The sequence below is a fragment of the Pavona decussata genome, unplaced genomic scaffold, assembly GCF_977016875.1.
Source record: "Pavona decussata unplaced genomic scaffold, jaPavDecu1.1 SCAFFOLD_76, whole genome shotgun sequence".
Classification (NCBI taxonomy): domain Eukaryota; kingdom Metazoa; phylum Cnidaria; class Anthozoa; order Scleractinia; family Agariciidae; genus Pavona; species Pavona decussata.
This window is the reverse complement of record NW_028145494.1, coordinates 2,130,444-2,157,432: the sequence shown is the minus strand read 5'-3', so window position 1 is coordinate 2,157,432 and position 26,989 is coordinate 2,130,444. Positions and strand designations below refer to the sequence as shown.

The window sequence follows — 26,989 nt, the reverse complement described above, 5'->3', positions numbered from 1 at the left end:
CAACATCTTCCGAGGTTAATATCACTTGATTTTTATTTTGTGTACAGATTTAGACAATGGCGTAAATTTTTGTACAAAAATTGTCGCGATTTATTGTATTTTGGGGGATCATTAAAAAAACCGCAAAAATGTAATGCCTCTGGAAACATGGAATGGGTGAAGAAGTGCGTTTGTTTGCCCACGTTTTGTGGCATTTTTAAGTTCCCATAGCAACTGATTCTCTGACAATCGCGTTTCGTGCATCGTGCGTGGAAAGTGTTATCTTTTGAATCGTTTAGTGTTTTCTGCGCCTCTGCTGATCGCTGCTTTTGTTCTGAAATTCATAATTGCAAAGCTTAGGTGTGCGGTAACTCTTTTGTCTTCTTTTGTCAACAAACAGGTAAGATAATTTTCGAGCAATTTATGTTTTCCCAAGGGAGTGAACATTTTGCCACTGATTGAAAAGCGAGTTGTTAGTCTCCGTCCAGGGATCCGCAGAGGTATAAGCTTAATTTTTTCCTTTCTTTTTCATAGCTTATCAACGTTTGTGGAGTGAATTGAAAACCTGTTATCACCTTGTAAGTGTTGTGTTGAAGAGATGTTTGGCGGTATTAAAGCAGAAGAAGTGATGTTTCCAGGACATAAGCACCCGATTAGGACACAAATAAATTTAGTCTAGATTTGCGTTGGAGACGAGAGGAGCGACTTACCAGATCAGTTTCGCCCGTCACGCTCGTGGAACACAGTTTTTACGTCAACATCCACGCCAAGTCAGGCTGAAAATTTTAATCAACAGAAAAGTAAACAAATGATTTAACCTCTGCATTGCAAAGGAAAAGACAAGTGGTACAAAGGACGAAATATTCGCAAAATTGTTGACGCTCTCCGCCTCAAAACAGGGGATCAAATTGCACTACAGTGACCTGAGCTGCATTTTACTTGCGTTGATATCTACCCGGTTGGCTTCCGAGATAAATTTACCCCCTTTCTGTGTTTAATGGCTCGTGTTAATTGTTTCAATCGTTCATGCGAGTGCAACGGCAAAGAGCCATGAGATGGAGGAGCTGAATTCGCCCAAATCCCTCCGAGTGAGGGACGAGTTGTTCGAGGAGGGAGAAAGGTCACCGTTTTACGATTCGGATTCTCCAAGTGATACACCGTCGGTTAATGGGTAAGGCTAATCAAGTTTATGTACTAAATTCAAACATGTTTATTAAGGAGTAGTTCTATAATTATAGAGCCCTTAATTTCTATTTGCGAGCAAATCTTGCGCTCATCAGCTAAGTAGAAACTAAAATTTGCCAAACATCGTCTTCAAACTTGTGATAACGTCGAGCATTCAACCGGAAGATTTTTTAATTGATGGTTTGAAATTTTAACGTACTGTCGAAAGATTGAAAAATTAGATTTATTATGTTTTTGTATAACAGCCTTGGTTCGCAGCTGCATAAGCTTAAGTTGTGTTTATCAAGCCGTGATAGCAAAGCACTATGAAAACAGCTGGAACCCAGGAACATTAAGCTTATACAAAAGCTCTCTGGCCCAAATTTAACTGTAAGCCTAATTTTAGTTCTCAAGAAATGTAACTACCGCTAGTGACGCCTACAATTTTATTTACTTCGTTGTGGGGAGGAAATTAACCGAAGGCTGCAAAAATTCTGTAATTTACTTAGTCTCATTAAAGGCAATAAATTTATTAAGAAAGATGACAATGTTTATCTTAAATTTGTCTACCGACAGCGGTGCAAGCGCTTCAACGTCGGCAAGATCTTCTCGATCCTCAACTTTGGGTTCAGGTTTGTCAACACGATCAGCGACTTCTTCAGAAAGCGACTCTGAAACTGAGGCATTGGATAATGTGCGCGTTGTTGCAAGGTAAGTAAATTTTCATTCGGATGTTTACATTTCGTCGATACCTTGGGTGGCTAATTGTTTTTGTCGTGAACACACTTGATATGGTAATGCGCGGCCCATCAAAAATCTTCCGGAAGGCCTGTAAAATTTCCCCCAGACATCTAAAATAGCTATTGAATCCTTTATTTTTTATATCTTGTCGGGCATATCATTGCATGTGCTGTTCGTCTTATCAGCTGAAAGGATTTAAGCTGATAATTTTTGAAGCCTTCAACTGATAAATAAATGAAATTTTTCTGCCGTGTATTTTTTTATTTATATCCCTTTAAAGTATGGCCATTTATTTGTATATTTGTTGGTTTTTGCAAACCAAAAACTGCACCACATTTGTGATTTTGTGTTTCCAAGCGAAAAGAAGTTTGACCTATACTTGCGTATTACATGAAATATAAGCTCATTTGCATATTAACAACTAAATAAGGAAAATAATCAAGATCTCTTTTGTTTACGATGATTTAAGAGCTACTTCCGATTCGACAATTTGTAGGCTAGAAAATTTGTATTGTAATAACAACAGGGCTCCGAATGACTTATTCATTTTTTTTTTTAGAAGCAATCGCATACATGCAGTGATTGACAGGGGTAAAAAACGCCACAAATTTTTTTCTTAAAGAAGGGGTGTGTCATCTACTTATGGCTTATCAAGAAAATACCACATAAGAAAAATGTTTAATTTTCTGTAGTCTGTTTCAGACCCACTTTTCCTTGCAGCCTTGTTTTGTTGACAGTCCTGCAATCACCCTGTGCCAATGAAGTGAATTAACATATTAATTAAATGTATTATTTTGAAGAGTAAGGCCATTAAATCTTTCGGAGAAGGAAAGAGGAGACAAGAACATAATCAAGCTGCCAGTGAATTCACATGGAGCTGTCTGGGTTAGTAGTATGCCTTATTATATCACAATGGTGCCTCCAAATACAGAGGTATTTTCGCAAAGTTTTTTGCTGAGAGAAAAGCTCATCTTAGCAAGGCCTATTGAAATCCAAAAAGAAAACTGGGGATAACCAAGCATTTTTCAAAGATAATCAAGCAGAATGTATACACAGTAACAAAAGGAGATACCAACCTTAAAGTCTAAAATTATTCTCTCAAAATAGTAACTCGCACTTGAACAAATAGAATGTGCTACATGTACATGTCACATGCAAAATAGATAAATCTGCTGGCAGGACAGCTTTGAGAGGCATTCAACTTAGAGGACTGTCTTAAAGTCAAGAGGAGTTACAGAGATGTCCATCTTAGAGAGTTGTCTGTCTTAATTGAGGAGGAATGTGAATCAGAGTGGCGCTGTATAGTATAGTATAGTATAGTATAGTATAGTATAGTATAGTATAGTATAGTATAGTATAGTATAGAGTTGTCCATGTATATTAGTGTTCATCCTAGAGGGTTGTCCATCATAGAGATGTCTGGCTCAGTAGAGGTGTCCTCCTGGTGAGAGGTGTCCATTAAATTAGTTAGATGTCTGCCTTGTGAAGGTATACCATCTCAGACGGGTGTCTGTCTGGTAGATTTGACCATCTCATGATCAAGGAAGGTGTCTATCTTATCAGTAGAGTATTGGCTATCTTAGAAAATTAGGTGCCCATCTGTTTTGGAGCTTGAGGTGTCCTAAAGAGGTGCCCTTTACAGATGGGTGCCTCCCTTATGAAACGACTGTCTTAGAGGTAGATAAAACGAAGTACTAATGTACAGCCAGGTTTAAACCCAAGGAGAAATTTAGAAGTAGTTTTCCTATATATGCTTACTTTCTGTGTTATGCATAACAGTCTTTTTGGACTAATTACTTGTTCACCACAGATTGATAACAGCTTTGGGCAGATCAAGCCCTTTACTTTCAATGCAGCATTTGGAGAAGAAACCACGCAGCAGGAGATGTTTGAACAATGTGGCATCAAACATTTAGTGGAGATGGCTGCAGAGGGGTTTGTATCTTGTCCCTTCCAAAATTTCTGGAAAATATCTATTGGCATTTGTTGCCAATCAGATATAATGGTAGAAAGCTAAATGTTTCAACATCATCTTTTATCCTGTCACCATGAAAATAATTCATGTCCATCAACTATTGGTCAAAAAATATTTTTTTTTTAATTTCTTGCCAAACAATTTGAATTCAGCCCATTTCCAACTGAAAAATGCCGCCAGTCAAGTGCATCATTTGTCAATTATCCTTGCGCTAGCTGTTGTTAAGTTGTTTGCTTAATGATGATGATGATGATGATAATGATGATGGTGGTGGTAAATTGATAATGGTGATGATAATGACCTTTGAACACAATAACATTTTCAAGCATAAGGTTTGTGGGGTCATGTGACTAGCAATGTTTATTTAATTAGCCATAATGCAGTGCACTAGCATCTCATCTATACCACTGACTCCTAGTTGCTTCATGCTACAGGAACCCAGCTAATCTTTGATTTTTGAGGACCACACTCATGAAGATTTTTTAAATTTTTTGTTTTAAATTTTTTTTTGTCTTTAACAGGTATTCTTGCACAGCTTTTGCTTATGGCCAGACTGGATCTGGAAAGACATACACAATTACTGGCCCACTGGTAACTAGGACAACGTTAATTTCTTTCAGTGCTAAGGCTCATTCTCTAGTGATAGTAATAATTTGTGATAATATTTTAACTTAACAGGAAAATTCTGCAGACAAAGAGAGCTTTATTCCTGATCCAGACATGCAAGGTCTGATTGAAAGGTTTGTTTAATTATGAGTCTCAAAACTTTCTGTAAATAGAAAACTGGTTCACAACAAATCATACACAGTTATAAATTAAATAAAATGTTATTCATCAATGGTATTTCAGGTGTTTTCATTATTTGTTTGAGCTGAAGGAGAAGCATTCTGATGTGGAGTTTACCCTCAAGGCATCTTATTTGGAAGTGTACAATGAAAAGGTACATGTATTTTTAAAATTTTTGGGCAAACTATCTAACTGGTGACCAGTTAATGGTCGTTAATCAGGTATTAATGTCTGCTGACCCCCAGCCAATAATCCTCAAGTATGAAGGGCAGGTAGTATTAATAATAATAATAATAATAATAATAATAATAATAATAATAATAATAATAATAATAATGATAGTAATAATAATAATAATAATAATAATAACAATAATAATAATAATAATAATAACGACATCTTTAATAATAAGTAATGGTAATAGGACTGAGTGGAGTACAATTCAGAAAGTAATCGGGCGAATAATTTGAAATACGCGTGAGGCCGATTTGAAATTACGAGCCTGATTACCTCTGAACTGTACTCCACTCAGTCCTATTACCAATTAATTGTGCCAATGCCAAAATGCGAGAATCTCAGTCTTGGAATATTTAGTTGTAAAAGTCACTGGACCAGTTAGTTTCCTCCATTTTTCTTTTCCAGTTGAAGCTGGACAGCTTACCTGGTCACAATTTTTTCATTGATTTTGATTAGTTATCATTGTGCCATGTAGTGAAATTTCATTGGCTAGTGGCATTTGCTACTTGATTTTCATTGATTCTTTAACTGTCCGATTTGACCTGTCTGATTACAAGCTTCTAGTAATCGGACAGGTCAAATCAGACAGTTTTGGAGTTACATAGCAAAATTGAGCTATAAATGTGGGCTGTTAAGAAACAATCATATTCAAGCATTTGTTATTGACACAATAATAATAATAATAATAATAATAATAATAATAATAATAATAATAACCCTATAACATACAGCATACAATAGCATATAGCATAATAACCCTATAGCTCACCCTATAGCATACAGATGTTTTGACTGCAACTATTTATAATAAAATATTGTGGCTTAATTATACAACTTATCTGTACCAAAACCAGTGTAGGTATAAGGATTCTATTACACACCTTCACAAGGAGGAGTTTTGTTAAAAAAAATAGTAATAATAATAATGTCTTTGAATGTCTAGAATTTAAATCCACTTCTTTACAGCAGTTTAAAGAAAATTGAAAAAAATGACTTTTTGAGCAAATACTAATTCTATAAAAAATGTCTAGACTACCTTACATTTCTATTTCTGTTATTTTCCTTTGTTACTCATTTTTGATCCTTTTGCTGCCTACTTTTGAGGGTTAGTTTTATTCATTTTGTTAGGTAGATACGTGAGAGATATGTCCAGAAATGCACGCTAATGAGATTCATGAACTGTATGATAGACATCACAAGGTGTCCCCTAACCTTAATTCTCACTAAAACACACATAATTCTGTCAAACATGAAGTCATATGAAAACGACAAAAAGGCTTGCTTTATATGAAGTACCCAAATTCAGGGTTAGGAGCAATTCTGGACATAAGTGATACCTGAGTAAGTGAAGATTTTATGTCAGTGTATTCTTTTTAAGCAATGGTAATAAAGTGTTGTCGTTGTTGTTGTTTCATATCATTGCTTCTCCACAACACCCACACCTAGGATTCCAAGCAATTCCTCTTTCCTCAGTTATTATGGGGATTTTTACCACACTTTTATTTAACACACTATCAACAGCTTTGATTTTAATAATATTACCTCATTGGCTCAAAGATCAGTACCCAGCTTGAATAAAACTGCACTGTTCATTTCTTTTATTGACAAATAGGTGCAGGATTTACTGAATCCCTCAAGTGCAAGGGACTCGCTGCCTGTACGCTGGGCCAGGGACAGAGGCTTCTATGTAGAAAATTTATTTTTTGTTGAGTGTGACACAGTTGATGATCTCACTGCAGTATTAGAAGAGGGTATGTTAACTCTACCTATCAGCTGCTCTTGGTACTAAAAAACTTAAACACGTTCTTATTGGCTCGATAAATGTATATTTGTTTCCTAAGTTAGGAGTAACCCGCTAGAAAAAAATATATACAACTGGAATTTTAATCTCTGCATGGTAGTTTCAATGATATTGAAGTCACTACAATCCCTAGATGAGTGAATTGACGTTTTTAAGGACAGTGCCTACTATTGTTACTGCACTTATGTTCTGCGCATCTCGAGATACTCGGGTTTCGTTTGGGTGGTGCCTACTAATACAGGGATATTTTTGCGCGGTTTAAAGCTATATGGAGAAATCAGAACTTAGCAAATGCTTTTGGTATCTCAAAAGAAAATTGGGGGTAACCATGCATTTTTCAGAGATAATTAAGCTTCAATTTAGGAAAAGGTCCCATACATTGCTTTAAATTTTGGCGCTTTTTAGAGATATTATTGCTTAATTATCTCAGAAAAATGCATGGCTACCTCCAATTTTCTTTTTGGATTCCAATAGGCCTTGCTAAGATCTGTTTTTCCCGCATAGTCATAAACCGCACAAAAATACTTTGGTATTAGTAGGCACCGTCTTTAACAACAATCTAAACCAGTGGATAACCTGTGTGATCACTTATGCAATTATTATCATTATTAACCAAAATACATCCAAAGAATACAACTGACAAATTTAGACATACACATATATTTAATGATTGGAATAGGAATAGTGACGAAGAAAAGTCTGTGTGTACCCCAACAGAGGTTCTCCACTTTTTATCCTATAAATGAAACAAAAAAAAAAACTGTATTGCTGAACTGTTTTCTATTCATCATCATCATCATCATCATCAGCCAACTGCACTGCAATTGGTCACGAGCTTTCTCCACGCCTTCCGGTCTTCTACCATGCTTCGAATCTCTTCTGGCATAGGTGGGTATGCCTGGCTGATTACGCTGGCAATGTACTGATGAAACATCAGCTTTGGGCGACCGGGCTTAAGTTTGCCATGTTTAGGGTTGAAGAGGGCGTACCTGTCGACCAATTCATTCCTTGGTTTCCTGAGGTTATGCCCTTAGAAGTGAAGCTGTCGTTGTTAGATCAGCTGAATGAGCAGATCTTGTTTCACTCTATTGAGGACTTCTTCATTCGAGATGAAGTCCATTCTATTAGCTAGTTTATAATTTCCACAACTCACCCAAAAAGGCAGTGGTTGGTTTCTTGACCTGTAATGGGCTGTCATGAAATTGCGGAAATTAAATCATTTTTGTTCAATGACAGTAAATTCTTTGCAATAAAACAATAAATGGGTAACACTTTGTACGCATTACATGCCTATATTTTCCTAGGTCTGAGCAATCGCCAAGTGGGCTCACATCTAATGAATGATCATTCCAGCAGAAGTCACAGTATGCTTACAGTGTACATTAATATTGAATCGGTAAGAGCTAATGATGTGTATCCGCAATGTTCTAATCTTTTATTATGTCTCTCAGTTAGTAAGTGCAGTGCGATTGGTCAATTTTATGGGCCGTATTTCAGTATACAGCTCGCTAAACTTGAACTAGTTTCCTTTCCCGCGCACCCGATTAACCTCAGAGATATGATAAATATCTTACTAACCTCGTTTTCTCGTTCTGTACTTTAAGTTGCGGATCCTCGTTTTTTCCCGTTCATTTATGGTCCGCGCGCGAAAAAAAATCGGTCCGTAACTTACAGTATGGACCTCGAGCTCGGTCAGAGTAAGGGGTATGTAGCGATTTAATTTTGCGTGTCATACAAGATTCTTTGCTCAATCCCAGAGAATAAGAATACGCAATGGGAATTAATTTTGCAAATGCTTGCCACTATTGTAGTTTTAAAAAGTCTTTCCCATATCTCTGTTAAAGGACATTTCGTTTTCTCACCAAAACTTTTTTCTCTTTTGAATTTGTGTCTGTATTTCAAGGAAAAGGCGCTTTTTCTTAGATACAGACCCTTCTGGGTTTCGCGCCCTATACGACGCTTAGCAGGGTGGCGCCCAAGGGAATTGTTAGCTGTAAGTAGGGATTGGGGGAGGGGTTAAATGAAACAGCGAACAAATTTGAACTCTTTTACATTTCGCTTTCTGACGCTAAATCTATCTTGTGTGAGGTTAAACTATTCAAGGAGTAACAACAAAAAAATGTTGTGTTTTTTGTGAGTTCTGAATGTTTCAAGTGGTTGGCCTGCACATAAAGAAATTCAAGAGCTTCGGAAACATTTACAGTGCAACGCGCCTTACCGTGGCCACCCTCCTGGAAAACCGGTTTTCGCAACGTTCGTCACTTTTGTCATCTTAACACTCGACCTAAGTAAATTAAAAACTGCGTAAAAGGACATCTTGCATTTTAATGGTTTTGACAAGAGTTTAAAAGGGCGCAGAATGTTAAGATTTTTTTGACTTTGAATATCCCACGACTGCGTGTGCTCGGATGCAGATGAGAGGCAACAGTCCGTATGTTTAGTGTGGCATATTTAGAATAACAGTTAAGATAACATTCGTGGCCATCTGGTTAAACGAAAATGCGTTTGTCATCACTGCTGTAAAGAGCATTTTGCTTCTTATTGGTTTTGACGATTTTCGCCATAATCAAACACCAAATAATTAAAATCAAACTTAAGCAAATACGAACCAGTTCATTTACATTTTATTACCAGTACGGCAGAGATGATTGGACTTCAACGCGTTGTTTTTTGTTTCTGTAACTTAAATTGACAGGTTTGCCGGCTGGCCAGTCACAATTTTCTACGTTCAAGAGCTAACGTTTGTATCTTCAGTTTCAACAAAGGTTACCGTACCAGTTTTTGGTACCGTACCTGAAAGTACGACAGCAAAAACAAAACTGTAATAACCAGAATCTCAAATGATTTGTCATTAGACAGTCAATATTCAAATAATTGAAACAAGAAAATTTTCGAAAAGGCTTATATACTGTAGTTTGAACTGTTCATTCAACATTCCGGCTTAGATATTTTGCAATATAGATTTGTATCAGCGAAGATTTTATCTTGGCATTGGACTGATTTTTCTCCGCCGAATCTATTTTTGTTTTTTACCCTCAAATTTTGTAATTGTTTTGAATTATAGTATGTTTTATTTTACTCACAGAACGATCCCGAAGACGAATCGGGTTATCCAGTTGTTAAGCATGGAAAATTGAGTCTCGTGGATTTAGCAGGTAAGAATAAAATCCACAAAGTAGACCATTATTCGTAGCATGCATTCTGTTGTGTCAGATTGTCAAATAAATTAAATTATTTTACAGGTAAGTAAATACGCGCGAGGTTGTTGATTGACTCGGCATGCAGACACTTGTAGTCGTCGTATGATGGGGAAGGTACCCTATTTTAACCAAAACTGAAGCAAAGTTCCAGTATTACTCTTCAACCAGTAGCACTCTTTCGTTGCGACCTTGCGTCGTGAACAAGCACGAAAAGGAAAAACAATAACTTTTCACAGTGAAGAAGAATCTTCAGTTCTGAGACGTTAACGCGCGTTAGCCAAGTACCGGAAATTATGAATGTTTCGTGAACATGCGCACTTGCGTCACACTGTTATATCCGCTTTCCAAACGGTACACTACCGTCGCGGAAATTAGCTCATTTCGAGTTTGGGTGAGAGGTAAAGGAAGGAAAATTACCACTTCCATCTGTTCACCAGATTGTTTAGAGAGAAAAAGGGATTCCGTGCAATGAAAAATATAGCGGAGGAGGGGAGGAGAGAATAGGTCCTGACCAAAGATGTTGCTTTGCATCGATTACAACTGAGGAACAAAGTAATATTCTTAAAAAGAACACAACACTACTGAGGAACACTGAGAACTGGCCCTTGAGTAGTCTGAAATGTCAGCCGTCTCCTCCCTCTAACCCACAGGGGGCGCCCCCTGTGGGTTAGGGGGAAGAGACGGCTGACATTTCAGACTAGCCCTTGAGAAATTTTTACCAAACATTGGTATTATCGATGCTACGTGCTGCTGAAAATATCGATACTCAGTCTTTGTTTCGATACTTTGCTTTACTGCTCGCTTGAGCACTTGGCAGAAAACGTCATAGTTTGTGCGTCCATCGCGTGCGCTGCCTGTGTTTCCTCTGCTTACGCAACAAACTCTCCTTCGTTCTCAAAAGCTGAACCCCATCGTTCTGCGTGTACCTGTATCTTACAACACACAGATCTAAAATACTTACTTCTTAAAGGGTCTATTTCACCCCAGGCTCATGCGCGCGTCGATGAGAAGCACTCTGAAATCGTTTGCGCAACTTTTTTTTAAATACCGTCGGAGAGTTAAGGAAGCTGTTTTCATCTGTTTGAATCGCGTTCATCTTCGGAAAGTAAGCTGAATTTTTTTTTCTACAAACGTTCTTTAGAAATTACAGAAGCTGTTTTGTTGCAATATTTTTGAAAGCTTTTGCAATGGCGGAAAAGCAAAAATGATTAAATCCCGCGACGAGTTGTATAGGAGTTAGTCTCAACCGGACTCTACTTTGCATGTGCCTCAGCTGACATAGTCCCTTTAACCTTTGCTAAAGAGTTTTGTTATTTACAGCGTATATCAGAATAACGAACACGTGCCGGAAAGGCCGGAAAATTGCTTTGCGGTCCGATGCATTTACGCAGTTTACGCTATTAAACGCGTAGGTGCATTTAAACGTTATCGATAGGAAGTGACGTTGTCTCATTGAAACCACAGTCACGCAAAATACGTAGAATGAGCGTGTTTTATCAATTACACAATTACTGAATTAGTCCGGCTTCAGTTCGAATCTAGGCTTTCATTTTTTAGCACAGCAATTTAAGGAAAGCAAAGGAATCCCTGCATTAAGTAAGGACCCTGCTAGATGATCATCATAAAGGTAAATCGGTTATTGACAACTTTTGTTGCAGTTCGATCTAGTTGTATGATACTGGAGATATTTGCCTCGTGGTTAGCTGAGTTAGCAATGCATATCTTCGAAAGCGACAAGTTCGCCTTGACTTACTTTGAGTTCATAAGTATACATTTTAGAACAAAGTAATTAATTTATCGTTCTCTTTATTGGGTTTAACTTAAGTAAAGTTGTGATCACATCAAGGATCATCGTACTTGCTTCTCTAACGGAAGTGTTCACTCAATGTCGATCGGTTGGGTTCAGAAATATATCGGGTTACCATGGTTGTTTACAACTTTATTTCGTGATAATAAGAGTTTTGTCATTTGGCTTTTAAATGTCGCTGGAAATGGGTCTTTTTTAGAATTGTCCCAAAATTTGTTTTGTATCAATAACCGCAATTTACGTATGTTTACAATTACATGTCGTGATAATAAGAGTGTCCAGACCCGGGAGATGAGGACACTACCCATTTTAAGCCTTTAAATGTCGTTGAATAATGAGTTTCTTTTAGAACAGGAATTGCCTTATGTTAATAACCCCAATTTCCACTGGCTACTGTGTTTACTGTAAGCATCGCCCCAGGCAACTGATTGGCGCAAGCCATTTTGCCACTGGAATACATGTAAATTCTGATCACAGCGTTGTCCTCTTATGGGATCCAAACTTAAAGGTGTTCTTTGATAGGGTTAGAATATCAATGATTTTTATAATGGAACAAGACATTTGGGTGACGTACGGTATTAAAAATTTGCGGGCTGAACTGCTTTTTTCATTTTCTTGTTTTTTTTTTATTGTCTCAAATCAAACGATAAATATCGAGGGAAAATACCAAATCATCCATACAACTCCCGAATCCTGTTCACGATGCAAGGTTAACCTGTTAGTCAAGAACAACACAAGGAAATTGTCTTAGTGTTTTGTTTACGACTTCGCAGATGCTAAAGAAATATCACTTTGTTTGGCATGCTTTGTAAAGCTGCAGAGAAGAACAATGAAACAGCTCGCTTTGTACACTTGAGATAAACCAGGGCTATAAACACCGTCGTTCTATTAAATACTCATGTGCCATTCTTAACTTGAAAGGGATCGTTTACGTCGCCAACACACTGTTGGTTTTGTTTTGGGTTCATTGATAACAGATAATGAAGTCAGGTTATTCAACCGTTCAATAGCTGTTTTGTCAAATATGTAAAATTAGTTTACTCTTGTCATCGTAAGGCAAACAATGAACAAATCGGTGTTAGGTTATTATTCAAACTGATTTTCCCTTGAAAGCAACGGATTACGGAGTGCAGATTTAACTCGTAAGTATTAAGTTTGACAAACTTTTAACGCTGAAATAGGTTATCAGGGTAAAACGCGTGAATTTTGGACGTGGTTTGTTGGAGTTAATCAGTTTCTTAATTAAGTTTTCCTTCAATAACATCAGGAACACGTGAACTTAAACTACCAGTAATTCCAAGTGCCAGCACTATCCTCTCTAAAGGTCTCTATGTTGTGAACTCACTTTCAGACAGCTTGAGGTATTAGCATGCGTTTTCTCTAACACTCGGTGCAAAGTTGAACAACCTGGTCACGTTTCAGAATTGTTAAATAGTTTAGCCTTGTTAGCTTTTGTTAATTGCTTGACAACCACAGATAGACGGTTTCAAATCAGTTTACTTTTGGGTCAAAGATAAAATCCTAATGTGTGACCTGATTTTTGACCTGAATTTTCAATCACGTCACAAAAATAGGCACTATCAAGCAGTACACTTCTGTGGCGTCGTCTGCTTTGTAACGATATAAAGTAGAATTTACCAGGGTCTTTTTCTCAGTGGTGACCTTGGACACTTCATAGGGAAAAGGTTATCGTACTTAAGTTCTCGTTCTTTCTCTGTAGGTAGCGAACGTGTGAAGGAAACAAAGTCTGTTGGAGGATCGTTCACAGAGTCACAAAATATCAACAAGAGTTTGTTGACTTTAGGTGAGTTGTGTCGTGTCGATCGGCCTGTTTTCGAGTGTTTAACTAATTTAAAGCAAACAAATTGTATCGTATTTCTATCTACTTCTAATGCGATTTAGCTTATGTATGCCGGTGCATGCGGACTAACAAGTTGCCGGCCTTCCGTGTGACTTCGATCACGCTTGTATCTAAGACACTGGAAAGCGATGGACCTGTTAGTTTTGGGCGAATTTGTTGTCCAATTGAACTTGTAACTTTTGTTGTGTCTCTTCTCTTGCGTTTGTTTAGAGAAAGAGTGCCTTAGAAATATATGCCTTCAAGGCCGGCAACCTTGAAATTATTACCAGAAATAAATAAGATTTATGGTAAAGCGACGTTTGATTAAATAAATCTGTACACTTATAGTAATTATACTTCATGGATGAGTGGTAAAATAATAAGACATTTTAAAGCTAATGTTCTAAGCTTGGCACACTACAATTACACATCTTCGGCAGTTAGAGATGAACACTTGAAGTTTCGAACTTTGATTGCACAAGTCTTATCGCATCTCTTTTTGTAAAAATTGAAGTAGTTAATAATAAATTCTCAAAGGTAAACTAGATAAGATACACTCAAAACTGATGAACTTATTACTTAATTAGCATACTAAGTGTTGCTAAGTTGTATTTCTTTGTTCTTTGTGCAGGCGTAATATCGTACAAATTGTTCAAATTGTTTAGATGTCTTTGAGTTGTTAATGTTCGCCGACCAAAATACAGGAAGTTTGTCAGTTTAATGATGGGTGCCTTTTTTTAGCGAAAGGTTCGTAAGCTCATTTACAAGGCCCTTAATAGCTTTCACAGCGCATTTAATAAACTTACAGTCTTCCAGTGCATTTAATCAGTAGTGTAACAGCTCTCGTAAGCTTGTAATTGTTTTAATTGTGTAGCAGCTGCTATTGTTTTTAGGGTTGGGGTATTGTTCTGTTGTTTGTTCTATTGTTTTTTAGAAGGGTTGCAAGTCAATCACGTAAGACCTTATGAGAGCTTCTACATCGCCTCTATTTTATAAACTTACAGTCTTTCAAATTCGACACCATGCGCGCAATCAGAATGGTGCGGGTCTTATAAGTGCTTTCTTTTCAGTTTGTAGACCGTTATTCCTACTCAAGACAGCGAGTAAACTTTGTAAAAGTATGCATTCATACCTACACTATTGTGTAAATGTAAAAGTTCGTCTTTTGAAAATATCTAAGGATCAATATGGAGCTCAGAAAATCAAATAGGTAATTACTTTATACAATCAATAGTAACCGTTCTGTGTGTGCGTTTTGTCAACAACAACATTTTCGAAAGAATGTAATGTTACGTTTCTAAAAGCCAGAACCTGATGATAATTCCACGACATATAAGATAAACGATAGACCGAGTAGATTCATCGTGTCTTTAAATTTTGACAACAAATGAACAAAACCAAGATCTCAAGTGACAGTTATATTTCGGTATAAACTATACCATCATCAGACTAAAAATGCATACAAAATTAGGAGCTTAAATAGTTACACAAGGTATACTCAAGAGAACAGGCAGAGTTGAGATCTTGAGAGAAGTCGGAGTTTCTCTTTCCGCGTACGCCTGTATCATGGACAGAAAAAAATACATCTATCAACATCACTATTTACACTCTACCAAAAAACATATGTCGTTACAGGAAACTGCATCTCCGCCTTGAGTGACCCAAAAAAGAAAGGAGGACACATTCCATACCGCGACAGTAAACTAACCAAACTGCTGGCTGACAGCTTGGGTGGGGATGGTATCACTCTCATGGTAAGAAACACCGCACACCATGTGGTGAGCGACAGTTACAGACTGCAAACTAAGTCTAACCGATGACCAGGCCTAACTAATCTCAATAAATAAACCATAAGTGTAAATTTTAGGCCATAAAATATAAACCGCAAGAGAGAGATTTTAAGGCAGTTTGAAATATTTTGTAAATTTAAAAGGGTTTTTAAGGAAAAGTAATGTAGCAAGACTGGATGGCAAGGCTTCTTCTCCCCATACAAACCTTTCGAAATTCTTACAGCCATGGAAATTCCCCCTTTTGAAACACGTTGTTTTCATTCCTGATAAAATCATTTCTCCAAAACGGATACGAAAAGTGTTCACATGATGAGCTGTTGCAAAACGCCTCTAATGTGTATTACGCGCTTTGATTAGGCCTCATTGGATCTGCTTAGGCCTCATCTCATCAAGTTAGTCTACAAATATCACGCAATGCTTGCTCCCTTCCAACGCGCAAGAATGAGCACCAGATATTTATTTCTTTTCGTTCTAATATTAAATTTCAGATCGCATGTATTTCTCCATCTTCGTACGTGGTGCAGGACACCCTAAACACCTTGAGATACGCTCACCGCGCAAAGAGGATCAAGAACAAACCTGTGGTGCACATGGTAAGTCTGTGGTACACATGCATGGTATGCCTGTGTTGCAGGTGTCACTTGGACGGCTTGAAAAGCTTTTGCTTTAGTGTTACTTTACTAACTTCTGTGGTTGGTTAGAAAACCTTGCGCCACTTGCGCAGTTAATAAGATGTACAACCAAAACCCATCATAAGTTCGTAACTTGGTTGCTCGTTTTGCGCACAATTTATTTGCATTGCATGAAGCGCAACACACGCACGTTTTAAAATCATGTAAACATCTCTTTTGTTCAAAAGGACCCCCCCCCCCCAAAAAAAAAAAAAAAATTCTTTCGTTCGCAAGAGATAACGAGCGACTTGCAACAGAAGTAACGTTTTGTGAGGATCATCGAGAACAGCAAAGGTAGAATGAGCTAGCGAACACGAGGCTGCGCGCAGGCGCCTTTTATTTCCCTTTGGAGACGTCTGCGCATGCGCCCATGTCAGCGGATAGTAGCTAGAGACACTGATTACTTTGGCCAAGGGGATATACCCATTGGCTTTTGCAGATTGTCTGACGTATTTTGCAACTTATTAAAGAGATATAGAATCACGTTTACGACAAACGGCGGAAAAGACTACGGGACCATGTTTACCCTATATTTACCGCTCGCTGTTTTCAGTTCTCAGAAAAATTGAGTAGTTTTGCGTTGGCGTCAAAGGTCAGAATTATTTTGCACTGTTCTCATCGGTGTACTAACGTTTTCAAGATAACATGAACGTGAATCTTACATTTGCCGTTTGCCATAAATTTTAAATTTATTCTAATGTCATAAGAGATGGCAAGTATGCTTTGCTAACGATAATGACGCACTCGGTTATTCGTAATATTTAGGCAATTTGTTTACCGCATTGTTTGCTCTGGTGTTGTTGGGGTTAATGGTGTACTTTGATTGTTTATACCTTTTAGGACCCTAAAGAAAAACTGATTCTGAGCCTGAAGCGGGAAATAAAGTTGCTGCGAACAGAAAACGCATATTTCCGACAGCAGGTAATTAATTGCCGTCACGGTGCCGTGTTTATATATTTCATAATTTCATATTTGGGGTTTGGTTTAAAAATTTTAACCAGTTATAATTAGCTCAAGTTGTTTGTTACGATAATCTAGGCCAATGGAAAATAGAACTTGAAACTGTTTTGTAAGTAATGTTTAAAACACGAGCAGCAGTGCTTTATCGAGATTTAAAACCAGGAGGCGCAGCCGAGTGGTTTAAGACCCGATAAAACACATGCTGCGAAATTTGAACTGCTTCAAAAACATTCCTGGAAAAGCGTGTGTCAAGAGAGTTCATAACAGTGATGCTTTTGTGAACGTTGGAAATTAGCATACGAGAAAAACATTAAACACCGCATGCTAATAAGGAGGAGGTTTTATCGGATATAAAACCACTGCACGTGATGTTTTATCAACCATTTGATAGGTCAATGGGCTTATGAATTATTAATGAGTATTTGAAATTTAAATCCAAATCCAAATTCGAGGTTAAAAAAGCAATACGTTCTAACACTCTCTTGAACGTATTTTGTATGTCTGATCCAAATCAGTAACACCCGCATTAAGATTCCGTACATCACACAAAAGCTTGATGCACTGTGATCAGTTAGCGGAAAACAAGCCCTGAAACAGTCTTATTTTGTGTTCGTATTTGTATTTCGTATCGTTTGAGTATTTTTGTAGAGATTTAGACAGTGCAATTGACCGGCGAGTACCTACTCCTTTTGAGCACAAACCTCTATCTAATTATTAGCTACAGAAGTAAGTTCAAGCCTAACTATTAGACTCTTAAGGTCAGTTATTAAAAGATAGTTTAGACGGCGTTTAACAAAACCACATTCTAAGATTTTTTCAATTTTGCCACCAATCATATCTAAACATTGGCTGCTGCTGATGGTAGCAAGAAGGCTTGCATCCCAGACTAGAAAACTATTTATCTACTTAGAACAAAACACTGATTGTCTTAAGCCGCGGTCTAAGTTAGACTCTGTTTAAATAACTGGCCCTTACTATTATGTTATTCGTTTATCCCTTCGATTATATTCCACTGTCACAGAGATTTTGATATATGTTGACTAAAACTGTTGACATATTTGACAAAGAACCCCTTCTTTAACGTGAAACTGCTCTTTGAGCGCCAGGAGGAAAATATGAAGGGATTTCTCCAAAACTCATAGGAGTAACTTTAAAAAAATGACCAATTTTTTTCAAGTTGCAATCCATTTCTATCCAAGCCATCCTCAGACAAAAGTGATTGATATTAGTTTCCGTGCCCCAGTAGGTTTATTTTTAACAAAGTGTAACCATTATTTTATCGTTTCCATCGATACAAATATGTTTTTTACTTTTCGAAGTGCCACTAAAAATAGGTGACACTGCCCCTTTAAAGGGAACCTCCACTCTGACTACAAATGGACCGTAAATTGTTGGAAATAGTGTCTAAATTCTAAATTTTAGTTTTAAAACAAGAAATAATATTCAAGTGTGCTAAAATTAGATACGATTGTCGCCTATTTTCGCTTTTAAATTTCCTTGGCACCGCCATTTTGGATTTTATGACGTCATACGGTTGCCGCTACTGTAAGTTTTGTGTGAAACAATAGGCCATTTTCATGATGGCATTATTTGACGACAACTACCAGAATTCATTTCGTTTCCCTTTTCAAATTCAAATTTTGTAATCCCAGTGGAGAGCAAAGAACAATAGCTCTAATTAGCATGAGAAAACAAAAAACTGAAGGATTCTGGTAGTTGTAGTCAAATGACGCCATAGTGAAAATGTCCTATAGAGCAACCGTATTACGTCATGAAATCCAAGATGGCCGCGCCCGGGAAGTTTAAAAGAAAAATAGGTGATAATCAAATCCTGTTTTGTCCGAGACAAAAATCGTATTTCCATGTTTTCCAACGAAATTTGAAGTGAGATTGTATTTTCAACAATTTAACGTTAATTTATTTCAAGAGTGGAGGTTTCGCTAGGTTAGCGGCATTTGATGGTTTGGTTGTTATTCTCTCACTTAGCTGGGATTATCAACCAGCGAGTCACAGACAACTCTGACAAGTAATGACAGTAAAATGACAATAGCAACAGAAAATGGAAGCACACCGAAGCTTAATCCTCCCTCGCCGGCCCAGCCAGGTGTGTTAAGTTATCTGTTGATAGGAGTAACTTGCGACCAGAAGCTGTTGTTTTTGTTTTTGTTTTCTTGTTTTCCTTTATCCCTTTTTATTTTTTGTTACCTTGTCGACACCGACGTTCTCTTGAAGAATAATGAAAAGAGTCGCCGATCGAGTGCAGGCTACCCAAATAACGCAGAAAAAATTAGAAGTGCGTCCCGCCACGAAAGTCACGAAATCAGGAGAAAATTTGTCAAAAACCGTAGTGTCAGCCATCAGTTTTCTCTGGCATTCGGGAAAACCTAAGGGCTTTGGGACGGTTGCAGTTCGGAGTTCAGAAAACTTCCTGTCAACTTTGCATGTTTTTAAAGGTGTTTTCGTTATTTATGTATTTCAGTGACTCAGTTGCAAGTCCCTGAAGATTCACAGAGACTAACGACCGCCAGGTACGGTGAAATCTTTTGTTCGTCTTTAGTTGTCAAACTTATGATGTTCACGTAAGTAGTCTATCCTACCTGTCCGTTTCTTTGTTGCTCGAAGTTGATCCACGCAATCTTCCTTTCCGTGCTACTGAATGTTGACGTTCCTGTTATTTGCAGCATGGCACTTGGGGCGAACTCCGGTCTGTATGACATGCTGCAAGAATATATGGTGGAAAACGAGCATCTCAGGTAAAACTTTCTCATTTTTGCCTCTAAATATTTGTGACCACCTTCACGAAATCCAACTTAATCATTTTTCAGTTACATTTGCCGAGTAGCGACAATCCTTATGAAAACCCGTTGGAATCAGTGCTCAGTCAGAGTATATTCTAGAGCTGTGCCATTGTGCAATTACCAGAAGAGGAATTATATTGGCGCATAAAACTTGCGCCAGCGTGGCAATCGTGGAACAGAAATTTCTCCGAGTTGCGTTGAAACTCATTGTGAAAGCGAGGCTAAGTGCAAAGCTTAATTTTGTTTTCAAATGAATGAAAGCTAATTTTCAGGATAAAAACTTGGGACTTAGCCTCACTTTCATGATGAGATTCAACGCAACTCGGAAATGACCTCACTTTCATAATGAGGTTCAAAGCAACTCGGAAATTGAGTAGCTCTTCGGAACAGTTGTTTTACTTCAAGTCTAAAAAAAAATACACTACAACATTTCAAGTGTCTCTGCGTTCTACACAGGATTGTACCGTCTTTCGAGCGGTACGAATTACCACGTGGAAGTTATAAATCTTTTGGGAGGATAGCTAAAATTGTCATTTCTTTTCTCACAGAACGACAAACGTGGAACTTGTCCAAAGTCGCGAAGAGGTCAGCAGACAACAAATGGTAATTCTATCACTACCCTTCTCTTTAATGTCTTTATGTTTCTTTAATCTCAACAAGTGTTTTCGTTCAACGTAATCAACTCCTTCATTTTATTTGCAGGTATTGTCAAGAGAGAATGACCGACTTACAAAAAAACTAGAAGAGCTAGAAAGGCGAGTTTTTTTTTTTTTTTTTTTAAGGGAAATTACGTTCCTTTTTTGTATGTCGTGATAAAGTATTAAGTCACGACAGCAATTCGCATTTATTATGTGATTGGTTGGGACAACTCGTGCCACTCTCAATTAGAGCGGTTTCCAATTGAGTTTCGGAAAACCAAAACCAAAGTAATTACTGTAGCCAATCACAACAGATGTAAACAACACAACGAGCCAATCAGAATTCGAAACAAATACATGCAACTGGCGTCAAGCGCGGGAAAACGCGTGCGGCGAAAACACGATTGGTTTTGGTTTGGATTCCCATTGGTTGGGAAAGTGGCGCAAGTTTTGTTAACCAATCACAGAGCGTAGTAATGCAAAACCAAAGCAAACGCGAAATTACTGTCGACACTCAATTGAAAACCGCTCTAATACGAAACAAGACCAAAACCAATCGCGACTAGCTCGCACCCATTTTCCTACGCTTGGCGCCGGTTACATGTATGTGATTTCAGTTCTGATTGGTTCATTGTGCTGTTTGTGTCTGTTGTGATTGGTCAGAGTAATAACTTTGGTTTTAGTTTTACGATACTCCATTGAAATCTACTCTTTCGCAAAGAATAATTCGATGCTATACCCGAAGGTAGGGGTCGACTTTGTGAATAGATACTTGGAGGGAATTAATGAGAGCGGTTTCCAGTTATTTGCCAAATTTGATTTTTTTTGTGTGTGTGTGTGGGCGAGGAGGAGAAGGGTCAGTTGAGAACCGCTTTAATTTATGGTTAAATGGTCTCTTGTCATATAGAAACGAGGGGCACAGTCGATGAGTGTGTCCTCGCATTGCTTTCAAAAACTGACACGACCTTTTTTTTTGTTTTTGCTACTGTAGGGTCATCGTCTCATCGCCAATGTCCATAAGGACTTTGTCCGGTGTGGAGTCTTTAAGAGGTGTTGAACGCACCGCTTCTCTCCCCGAGGAACACTTTTTGAATCCTTTCCCTTCCTGGTGCACGTCCCTCGCTATTTGCACCTGAACCGAACCATTTGGAAAGAAGAAATTCGCTTCCAAGTAAGTGAAACTATGTACTTGCTATCTGCCTCCTCCACAGTCTCCTCCCTTCTTTATAAGGGAGGACGAGTGCGAAAATGAGCTGGCGGAGCATGGGAACGAGCGTGAAGCGGGGGCTTATGGGAAGAAGAAAAGCAAAGCAAAGGCTACAGTTTCGAGGAGACTGGGGACGAGACAGTACTTGTTATGTGTAATGGGCGGAGCAAAGTGCATGAACTCTCAAGTGGTGAACTGCATTCGCTTTTATGTACAAACAATGAAATAATAGTAAGGTATTTCTCGTTCATCCACTTCAAGTTCGTAATCTTCCCAACTGTTTCAATTTTCTTCATTTTTTTTTCCGTCTGTAAATGTTGTATATGGCAAAATAAATATTGTATTGTATTGTATTATTGTATTGTAGGTCAATCCAAGGACCGTCGGCGGGCAACATCAGACCCCGCCACTCCCAGGGTGACGACAAAATTCCCCCCACTCCAGAACGGGCCTTATCCAAACTACATTGGCCAGGGTCAAAACCTGGAGGTTCAGTCACTGCCTCAAGAGGTGACTCCTGGTAAGGTTCACATTTTATGTTTGCTTGAGTGTAAAATTGCAATTTTGCTGTTTTCCAAGTTTAACCGGCAAAAAACTGGACTACTCGTTCACCCAATAGCCCATTTCACTGTTAATTTTTCTCATTTGCATTACAATGTTATCCAACGTGGATGCGAGGCAATTTCGGGATAAAACGACAAAATTGCCCGAAATTGCCTCACATACATGCTAGATTTCATTGTAATTCAAATTAGCAGAGCTAACCGTGAGAAGGGCTATTATTTGGTGAACTAGACTGCAAATAGTCCCTTTCTGGATAGTCGAGAGGTCGCGCGAAAAAGCCGAGCGCGAAAAACTGGAGTAAACGAGCGGAGAGGGTCTTCTTGTTTATTTCTCCTCGCACCAGTCTCGTTGCCCTGTAAGTGCACCCTCTCGACTAACCAGAAAGGGACTGCTTGCAGTCTATTGGTGAACGAGAGTACGGTAGTGTTTGTTGAGGGGTGAGGGGGCTGATTCGAGAATTTAGCAACTTAGTACGAAAGTTGGTGTAAAATAATTCCTGGGGACCTTCAGATTAGAGTACGAGTACGAGATTGAGTACGAGTACGACTTTCAAATTTCATATCAGTCACATCAACAGAACTCTCGCTCCTCCCTGTTGTTTACCAGCAGATAAGGAGACTCAGAAACAAGATTGGTGTGAGAAGCAAACTAGGCCCGAAAAGGTTATCCCCTATTAAACTGTAGTCATCCAAGAACAAAGGCGCCTAACTCTACAGCTCATTTTGATAGGTTGATCCTATTTGAAATCTATTTTTAGAGCCAAGCAACGATGTTGTTCTTAGAGTACCGCAGCCTCACTCTGTCCCAGACCCTGCACCCAAGCCAAAGCCCACAATGAGCACGTAAGTACTATATGAAGTTTTTGTTGTGATTTAAGGACGGTGCCTACTTTTGTTACTGTGCATCTTGAGATACTCGGGTTTCCTTGGGTGGTGCCTAGTAATACAGGAACATTTTTGCGCGGTTTAAAACTATGCGGAGAAAGCAGAACTTAGCAAATGCTCGTGGTATATTAAAAAGAAAATTGGGGGTAACCATGCATTTTTCAGAGATTATAAAGCTTCAATTTGATGAAAAAAAAAATGTTATACATTGCTTAGTATTTTAGCACTTTTTAGAATTATTTTTTAATTGTCTCTAAAAAAAATACGTGGTTACCCCCAATTTTCTTTTTTGATTCCAATAGCCCTTGCTAAGATCTGCTTTTCCCGCATAGTAATAAACCGCGCAAAAATGCCTCTGTATTAGTAGGCGCCGACCTTAACAATGTATTGTGTCAGGGAATCGTACAATCTCAGTGAACTTTACGTAATATATCAAACACGAGGAAGAGTGTTTCCTCCGATTTCCAAACACCGAGAAGTAGGTTGGAAAAACGAGGCGCAGCCGAGATTTTTTAACCAACTTCGAGGTGTTTGGAAATAGGAGGAAACCCTCTTTCGAGTGTTTAATATAGCTCCTCAAACTATCGGTAATTCTTGGAGAAATTCGAACCAAAAGTTCGCAAAATTTTATGATAATTAAGATCACATTTCTAAACCTCCTTCACGGTAGTGATTTGCTTTGTTTTGGCTAGATGAATTATTAATGAGTTTGAGAAAGTACACAAAAATAACGCGATCCACCGTACCAAAAAAGATAGCGACTGTAATATTTGCCCATAGTTCTTAGCGTACAAAAAACCCCAAAGCTCATAAAACCGCACAAAAGTTCCAAAAACTTCAAATGAGCTTACACAATGTTGGTATTACAGGGATGAATTTCGCCAAAAATATGATTTTCTATGTGCCAATTGACTGTGTTAGGTTTGCAAGGTATTGTGGTGAAATGCATAGTCGCCATATTTTTTCCTTATTGTGGATTAACCAAACAGTGGCAAAACATGAAGCTGATGCTTGGCCAGAAACACGCGTCAGCGAAGTGGTGATTAGTTTCACCTTTATCCTGAACAATGAGAAACAAACAACACAAAACAAAGTACACACATACATTTGCTTTGATAGGTCAGAGCCTACTTAGTTTGTAAAGCGATTATAATAGGTAGAGAACCAGAACCGTGGAATGAATGAATAACTGCTGATTAAAAGCGAGAATTTTCTTTGGCGACGTGTGACCTCAAACTTTCTTTACGTGGGAAAATTAATTCCTTTTGTTTTCTGAGGGACAAAGGTCTGCTTATAGTGAGAAATACTAAGGGTCAAGTATGATTTGCGGAAAGACGTTAGATGAAACTATTCAGTCTACCTGGAAATACATAGTACGGCATTGTTAATCGTTTGTGACAATTCACCTCTACAGAGACTAGCAAATTAAAATTAAGTACGTTCTGTAGCTTTCGCTCTTATCAGCCGCTAAAATGAATAAATTTCCTCTCGGCAAATTTGTCACGTGACTCTTTGGATCACGTGACATTAAAGAGTACGAGGTCGTAACCCCGTCCCTGCTCAAATCAGGTTTTCTTCGTCCGAAATTAACAGGCTCCTTGTCTAAAACACTTGTATTCTCCCATTTTAGTTCGTGTTACTATTTTGCTTTGCTTTTTTCGTTCGGTACATCAGTGCTTTCGACAGTCACTCTTATTCTTTAATAACATTTTTTTTTGTTAAAAATTTGTACAGCAAGAAGAGATCTGTTCCAGCAAACGAACGACAGAAACCTGCCAACAGCTATGCACGAATGTTCGCCGCTCAGAAAGAAAAAAAAGCGAAGGAAGCTAAGGAAAATGAAGGAAAACCTGCACAAAATGGTGATTCGAATCAAGCCCGAAGCGCTACTCAACACTTCAACGGTCAGGTACACCCTCACGTACATATGGATGCAAACAGTTTCGGTGGCCATCTGGGTGTTGGGTGGACTATGGATAACAACATTCACCCGAGTTATGACCATGCAGTTGGTATGTATAGTGAGCTTGAATATTTAAGGACTTTTAAGGTGAAATACAAAATGAAAAGCCGTTTCATTTGCATCGTGGAAAAGTTGAAAGGTTAAGATGTTTAGAAGAGGCGCCGCACGTGGTCAAAACAAAAAAACAGAAAACGACTCACCCAATCAGGGAAATTTTGTGCGTTTAAAGTTACTTTATGGCTCCCAAAGTGTACGACAATTTGTGTTTAAACGAGCGTGAGAGAACGTTCTCAGACAAACGTTTTCACTGCGTTGACGGAAAAAAAATTTGTCGAAGTTACAATACTTAAGGACTAAAGTTATGTGAAGTTTTTCATTCTTGCTGTGTGTACAATATTCGGGACTCGTTTCTTGAAAAATACTCGTACTTTTCTCTACTTCACTTCAGATAGTTGTTGTTGGAAGCTTACGTACTTACCTTGACATGTTTTTCCTTGGTTACTTTGGTACAAAATCACTCCAAATGCTGCAGTAAACGGTGACACACATACAAAAGAATTTGTTTCCAACGCGGATGTTACCAAGAGCTCTCGGTCGCGTGGTAAACGCGGGAAATCATGTAGCGGCTGGCAAGCGCGGAAAAACATGCAGCCGGTGGCAACCGCGGGAAATCAGCGCGAACGGCCAAGTTTTGTCAAGCCACCATTGGTTTTGTTTTAAAACTGATTGGCTGACCCATTGCTCTAATCCAGTTCACTTTGGAAAAGGAGAATCAAGCCGTTACAAATTTTCTGCTCTAGATTTTCCTCATCCGTATGATAATAAGCGAATTGTAGTAGATGTAATGGGTCTACAGTCAGAGGAATCTTTAGTAACCTAGTTCTTTTCAAGAATGTATTCCTCGTGCACTAGACCGTGTGCTATCCAACAATACCGTATTTAACACCCATCCTCGAATAAGCCTCCTCCTCGTCATGAAAACTGGAGTAACCATCTCCCACCATCAAACAAGAAGTTAGAAATATTAAAACTAAGACGTCAAGGCCAAGTAATACGGGCAACATTTTCCTGCGACTTTTCTCTTGAAAATGTGCCTCGAAATTTGCGTTTGCTCGTTGTGCATATTACAACAAATTTTTCATGTTGCACAAAGCAGAAAGGACGTCTGCTGTCTGCAAGATGAAAATTTGTTGCACGCGGAGGTGGTCATGTGCGACAAACGATTGGAGTTTATTACGTATCATTACTCGGCGTGAAGAAAACGTCGAATTTCCTCATCGTTTACTGTCAAGCAAAAATAAATTGTCCAAAATTCAAGCTCGTTTATGAGGCAAAAATACGAAATTAAAAAAAAAACCTATTCGAGGAAATACGGTTCTTGGATAGTCGCTGTCACCCTGCCAGAAGAGGTACTTAGTAGCTCAATGTAATGCGAGCAAGGACCTCCACTTGCAGGGTAAGCTTGTTTAAGGTGTTAAACTTCCGAAACGACTATTTTTGCAAAAGACGTGTTGTTATATCGATGATTCATGTTTTTCCTTTTCTTTTCTTTTTACAGCTGGAAATCTCCAGTTAGCTGAACGCACGAGACAAGAGCTACAAGAGTTGGACTCACAAATAGAATACCACAGATTTATGTCACAGAACAGATACAACAATCCGCCCAGATGACACTCAGTTCCCTCCAGAGAAAATAAAGGAATTCTGTTCAATTATTAGTTGGTGGCTGGGGAACAGTGGACGGTGGATAGAAAAATTATGAATATACAAGAAAGTTGAAATTAAACATTTAGAGTTTAGGATAGTTGATATTTGTACATATATTTACTTTAAACACATTTTCAACCATTTTCCTTCACTGTCACAAGAGACAAGTGAAGAAGATTTATGTTTGTATGAAATTTATGCGAAAATAAAGATGTAAGCAAACTGAATCTTATTGGGTGTTTTCCCAGTGCAACCCCATCAAGCAATACCGAGCTTT

At 38.2% G+C, this 26,989-nt stretch overlaps 1 protein-coding gene across 1 annotated transcript; it reads left to right on the top strand.

The window, feature by feature from the left end:
• The first annotated feature begins 208 nt into the window (after positions 1 to 208).
• Positions 209 to 26,939, top strand: LOC146476614 (kinesin-like protein KIF12). Its single transcript, XM_085114489.1, is given in 26 exon segments — positions 209 to 379; positions 514 to 1,150; positions 1,720 to 1,854; positions 2,685 to 2,769; positions 3,695 to 3,819; positions 4,381 to 4,450; positions 4,538 to 4,599; positions 4,709 to 4,799; positions 6,495 to 6,633; positions 7,988 to 8,079; positions 9,769 to 9,838; positions 13,411 to 13,494; positions 15,166 to 15,284; positions 15,809 to 15,913; positions 16,832 to 16,912; positions 18,938 to 19,055; positions 19,431 to 19,479; positions 19,633 to 19,704; positions 20,298 to 20,352; positions 20,452 to 20,504; positions 21,379 to 21,489; positions 21,491 to 21,558; positions 21,962 to 22,114; positions 22,916 to 23,000; positions 24,777 to 25,054; positions 26,564 to 26,939. Coding segments are annotated over 25 exon segments (2,529 nt in total). The 5' UTR covers positions 209 to 379; positions 514 to 1,034; the 3' UTR covers positions 26,677 to 26,939.
• The last annotated feature ends 50 nt before the right edge of the window (positions 26,940 to 26,989 follow it).